The sequence below is a fragment of the Sarcophilus harrisii genome, chromosome 2, assembly GCF_902635505.1.
Source record: "Sarcophilus harrisii chromosome 2, mSarHar1.11, whole genome shotgun sequence".
NCBI lineage: Eukaryota > Metazoa > Chordata > Mammalia > Dasyuromorphia > Dasyuridae > Sarcophilus > Sarcophilus harrisii.
Window position 1 is genome coordinate 307,783,459 of NC_045427.1, and position 6,000 is coordinate 307,789,458.

Sequence of the window (6,000 nt, forward strand, 5' to 3'; positions counted from 1 at the left end):
TGAGAATGGTAATGATAAGGAAAGGAAATGATAGATGTTGGAGTAGCTGCATAAAAACAGGTACACAGATGCACTAGCATCATGAATTGCTCCAAATGTTCTAGAAAGCAATTTGGAAATATGCACCCAAAGTCAGCAAATACTGCATTTGACCCACAGTTTGACAAACTCTGACCCAACAGTAGAGATCAAGAAAAAGAAAAAGGACCCATCTAAAACACACACACACACACACACACACACACACACACACACACACACACACACATTTATTTATTTATTAAGCACACACACATTTAAATGTAATGGCAAAGAATTGGAAACTAATGGAATTCATCATTCGGTAAATAGAATAACAAGTTGTGGTTTTCAATGTAATGGAATATTGTACCATAAGAACTGACAAAAGGGGCAGTTTCAGAGAAATCTGGGAAGACCTGTATTAACTAATGCCAAATGAAATGAGAAGAAAGACATTTTATACAATAATGACACAAGACTTATAAACTCTGATCAATGTGAACCAAGTGCAATTCCAGCGGCTAATGATGAATATATTGCCCACCTTCTAACAGAGATGTGCAATGACAAATTATTTGTGAACAAAGCCAATGTAGAAATTTGTTTTGCTTGATGATAGATTCGTTAAAAGGGATTTTCCCCCAAATATTAGAGACAAATTACCCCACTTCCCCCCCAAAAAGAAGAATCATTGAAGGGTTATTTTTTAATGCACAGAAAAGAGAAGGAAAATTCAGAATCAAATACAGATAGTCAAGATAATTTTGAAAGTTACCTATTGAAGTTGATATCTCGATATTAATAAATATAAGGAAAAGTTGTATATAACAGATATTCAAGATTTCATGTCCAGTCCTTTCTATTCTACTTTGTATACATAAAAGTTCATTTTATTTGATGTTCTTAAGTTCAGAATAAAAATATATTCAATCCTGTTCCTCTTGAAAGTCTCTAAAGCCTATTACACTGTAGATCCTAGACATTCACTCTAACTTTGGTTTCTGTCTATTCAGCAACTGCTTTTCTGCCTCCTTTTTCTATCATCCAACTCTCAGTTCCTAATATGGATGCCTCTAAGACCGTTTTGGGTCTTCTCTATTCTCTCCTTTGGTAGTGTCCCAAGTTCCTATGGTTCCTAGAATGATTCCAAAGTCCTCTCCTGAATACTAGTTCTACATTATCAACTACCTCCTAGACATCTCCACTTGGGATATATCTCAAGGAAATCTCTAGCTCAGTATGTCCAAAACAGAATTTGTCATCTTTCTTCCTTAAGCTGCCCCTCTTTAAACTTCCCTATTTCTGTCAAGTGTTATCAATCCTTCAGATCACATAAATTCAAGACCTCAGAATAATCCCTATATCTTCCCTCTCTCATTCCCTATATTCCACCAATAGCCAATTGATGACTCCACCTCTATTCTATTCAGGTCTTTACCACCTCTCTTGGACTACAGCAACAACATCATAGTAGGTCTATTTCTAGTTTGTACTCTTTCTAATTCATCTCCCAACAATGCTGCCAAAAATTTTTTTGTAAATCAGAGACCTAACCATGTCACTTCACTGTTCAAATCATTCAGAGTCCAAATCATTTACCCTTTTCACCTGAAATAAAATTCAAACTCTTCAGTCTGGCATTATAACCTCTATTATCTCAGTCCAATCTGTCTTTCAAGCCTTATTTCACATTTCTCCTTTTCTGTGCACTCTATGCTTGAACCAAATTGGAATATTAGTTGTTTGTTCCCGAAATTCAACATATGATCTGTTGTATTTGTGTAAACCATCCCTCATTCTTGGAATACACTCTCATCTCCAGATCTCAAAATTCATACTAGACGACCTCAGATCATTTTTCATACTAGTGCTTAAGCTCAGCTGAGCTGCCCACTTCCTATACAAATAATCCTTCCCTTCCCCTCAAATCACTATTTCCCCCTCAAATTTCCTTATGTCTGCTTATGTGAACATGCTGAATCTTCTCATCTTCTCTCCTGGTTAAACCCTGCTGCCTCTGGTACACTGGCATTTTAGATCAACCCACTTAGCCACTTCCTAACTTTCAGGTCTTCTTACACAGTGCTCCCTTTCAAACATTCTACTGACCAGTTTCCTATAGTTCATCAGATTTTTCACCTTCAGTGTCCTAAGTTTGCACTAACTGAAATGCACTCCTTTCTCACAGCAATCCCTCACCACCAACCCCTCCACTCCTAACACACACACACAAAATACATGGTTTTCTTTACAAGCCGCTTTTCACAGGAAAGGACTGGGTTGCTCTCATCCTCTAATCCTCTCACCCCTCTTTCACTGCTCCCCCAGATGGCCTTCTACCCTACTTTATTTTATACAATTTTTAAAAACTATACTTATCTCCATACAAGTTTTTCTTAAAAAGCTCACTGAGAAAAAGTAGTATTCCATTTTCACCTCTCAATCTCCAGAAATTAGCATAAGTTCCATACATTTAGCTGATACATATAAATTTACTAAAGAAAGGGAAATACTTCATTTTTGATTCTGTCTCCATGGTCAAGCAAATGACTAATTACTAAAAAAAATTACCAACTAAATTGGAAAAAAAAAAAAAAAAAAAAAGAAACTGATCTCTATCCTTTGCTCCCTCTCCCGACCAAAAAGCAACATTAACAAAGACACAAAACCATTAATTAAAGTTCAGCAATGATAAATTTCAATTGTGTAAATAAAGGATGTCAAATTTATTTTTTAAAAGTCTGTTTAGGCTACCAATTGAGTTGTCAAGAATATAATAAAATTATGTTCTTTCTTGGAGATACTTAAGGATAACAAGGTGATAATAGAGTATGTTGTAACTGAATGGTAGAAGATAGGACTAGATAACCTAATGAATTCTCTTGGGAGGGAAGCAGAGAGAGGCTTAAATTATCTTTCAATATAACCTTTTAAAAACTCAAAATGTCAAGATAATGTTTGCAAAAACCCTCCATTGATTATTTTCTATTGAAAGAAGTCCCCTCCCATGTTAACAACTACTTGATATTACCATGTTTTATTCATATTACTTCATCCTACTGTGGCAGTCAGGTCCAGGAGCTGGTGTAGTGGAAAGAGCAGACAGAGTCAGCAGATCTAGCCTCTAGTCTCAGCTCTGCCACTAACTAGCTGCATGATGTTGGGCAAGCCACTTGCCTCTCTGGGCCTCTGTTTCCTCATCTGTAAAATGAAGAGGTTGGACTAGATGATGTCTAAGGTCCCTTCCAAGCCTAAAATTCTAAGATTCTAAGAAAACAAGCCCAAGAGGTAAGCACTTCTTGGCTTCTGGTGTCCACCTCACACTCTGCCCAAAATTTCCACGTGATACATCTAAATTCCACCACTTCAGAGCTAATCATCTCAGTTGTTTGCAGGTTATCTCCCCGTTAGTCTGCCAGCTCCTAGAGCAGGTTCTGCCTTTTGCCTCTCTTGGTCTCCCCAGGACTTAGCACCGTGCCTGGCACATAGTAGGCACTTAATATTGACTGACACCTATATGTAGATATACATATATGCCTTAAATATTTAAAGATGTCACACTAGACTCCTGACCAAAGAAAGGAGACAAGGGAGGTGGTGAGAGGAAAAGGGGAGGGGGGATTTTTGGGCAGGAGGGGGCAAGGAAGGAGAAACACCAGGACATTTTGGAGAATGGCAGGTGTCTCGAATGAATGGTAGATAGGATCAAGTTTAAAGGGTAGAACTCTGTCAAATCAAAATCAACTCTGATGGCTCGTACAAGGCCCTGCTCGGGATCACTGTATGTGTTCGGGGAAAGAGATGAGGTGGGGGAGGGAGAAATATTATTATGCGGAAGGGGGGGGACGAAGGGGAGGAGGTGGCAAGATGGGGGTGGGGTTCAGATCCCTGACTGAGAAACACAGGGAGGGGAGTCCGTTGGTAGCAGCGGGCATACACTGTGCAAGGGCGTGTGTGGGGCAAGCTGAGGGGCGGGGGTGGGGAAGAGGGAGAGGAGGGGGAGAACAGGGTGGGGGGTTCGCCTGCCTACCTATCTCCTCGTGGCAGGGCAGCCGGGCCCTCGGCGGCGAGGCCGGGCAGCACCAGGCCAAGTGGGCTGCAAGACCCTGCGAGGAGGGTTAGGGTCTCCACAGGGGCTGTGTGGCCCGAGGCGAAGCCGCTAGCTTAAGGTGGTAGAGATAGAGACGACTATCTGGTGCCCGTCTACTCTCCTATCCCCGGGCCATTTCCGACACCCGCCGCCGCCGCCCGCCTTCCTGCCTCCCTTCCCAGGGCCGGGCCCAGCCCGCCTCGCTCCGCTCTGTTCAGCTCCCCTCCCCTTCCGTGCGCTCCGCGGAGCCCACTCACCCGCCGCTGAGAAAATGGTACCGTCTTTGCGGCCTCTAGGACTCCGAATTACGAGTGGCCGCGACCGGTCCCGAGGTTTCTGCGCGCCGTTCGCCCGTGTGATTGATACCGAGGCGCCGGCCTGTTCGCATAGGCCGCAGAGCCAGCCGCGCTGCGCGGGGTGCTCTCGGACGTCCTCCGCTAGGCCGGCGTGCACTGCGGCCCAAAAGAATTGGAGGCGGGAACCATAGAGAACAGCGTCTTCAAGAGTCGCCTCCGTTGAGCGGCGCCTCACCACGCAGGAGGCGGATAATCATAGAGAAGCCTGGGAAAGCTAGAAAGACCCGGATCTAGGGGGCGGTAACTTCCGTCTCTCGCCGCCATCTTTGCTTGGGGCCGATTGACGTTTGCGACGGCTTGACGCCATCTTGAGGTCAAAGTGGCTGGAGGGATCAACTGTTGAAGGATTCTCTTTTCTACGCGTGACATTGGGCCCTACCCGGGCCGTTGAGTATTTCCGCGAAATTCGGACTCCTTTTCCAAAAGCAGCGCTCTCTTATAGCCCCTGGGACACTATTCCCAAGGGGGCTTGCCGATAACTCCCAAGACTGAACTCCAAGAGCCGGCGATCCCAACCCGAACTCAAAGCCTTGGCTACTCTGAGATGTTCCTTCTACCAGAAGTAATTACCCCAGGTTGTGGTTGGTGAAAAGAAAGAAAGAAAGAGCGTAGGGGGAAGTAGTGCAACTTTGGGATCAAAGCTGAAAGGGGTCTTAGAGGCCTTGGTCAGCTGTGGGAGGCCTGTCCGTACTGGCCGGAGGGCCGGGTCCGGAGAAGTACATACGCTTGTACCATAGGCCAACAAGTAGGCTCCGGTGTTGAACTAATGACTGAGCTCTTGGGGGGTTGGGGGGAGGGGGAGGTGGTAGTAAGCCGGACTTGTAATTTCTCTGTGCGCTCTCTCCCATTATAGACAAGATCCCTAGTCTAATTAGGGAGTTGCCTAGGTGACTGAAGAATTAAATGTAACTTTCCCTGGTTCAGACAGCTAGTAAGTGTTTTAATTAAAAGATCAATTACATCTACCGCAATGGTGATATTTGCTTAAGATTTGTCAATTCTTTGTCTCTTTCTTGAGGGGCAAAGAGAGCGGACATTTTCCTTGGTAGTGTTGCTTCCTACTCTCTACTGGCTTTATTTCTTTCATCAATCTACATAGAACCGGAATGTGAACTGTCCTACTAAACGTCACTCAAAATAGACTATGCCGATAGGTTAGGGGGGAGTGAATAGAGAATGAGAGACTAGGATATTTAAAAGTAATTACCAGGAAATTTTCAGTCACAACTCCAGGTTTTCTGCTGATCTATCGCTTCTTGGTTCCACTCCCCAGTGTCAAGAAATCCTTGAAGAAAATTCCTCCTATCCCCGAGTCCTAATCCAAATCTCTTCTCCAAGATAAATATTATCATTTCTTTTAGCTGATGTTGATGTCACACCTTCCAGACACCTCTCCTTATCATGCTGATTAATATTTGTCAGGCCTGGCTCAAATCCTGTGCTCTACCTAGTTAACTTTTCTCTTGAGTTTTCTCCAACTCTAAGAAGATTAATCATAGTTGGTACTTATTTAGTACTTTGAGGATGGGAAAA

The 6,000-nt window shown here is 43.5% G+C and overlaps 1 protein-coding gene across 1 annotated transcript in view; it reads right to left on the bottom strand.

Annotated features, from left to right (window-relative positions):
• The window catches only part of RBM25 (RNA binding motif protein 25), a 47,857-nt gene extending 43,210 nt beyond the window's left edge, over window positions 1–4,647 (bottom strand). The window contains exons 1-2 of the mRNA XM_031949297.1: window positions 4,369–4,647; window positions 3,053–3,222 (exon numbers count right to left, since the gene is read on the bottom strand). Of these exons, the coding sequence (XP_031805157.1) occupies window positions 3,053–3,055 (3 nt within the window). The 5' untranslated portion in view covers window positions 3,056–3,222; window positions 4,369–4,647. The remainder of the gene's footprint in view (window positions 1–3,052; window positions 3,223–4,368) is intronic.
• Between the last annotated feature and the right edge of the window lie 1,353 nt (window positions 4,648–6,000).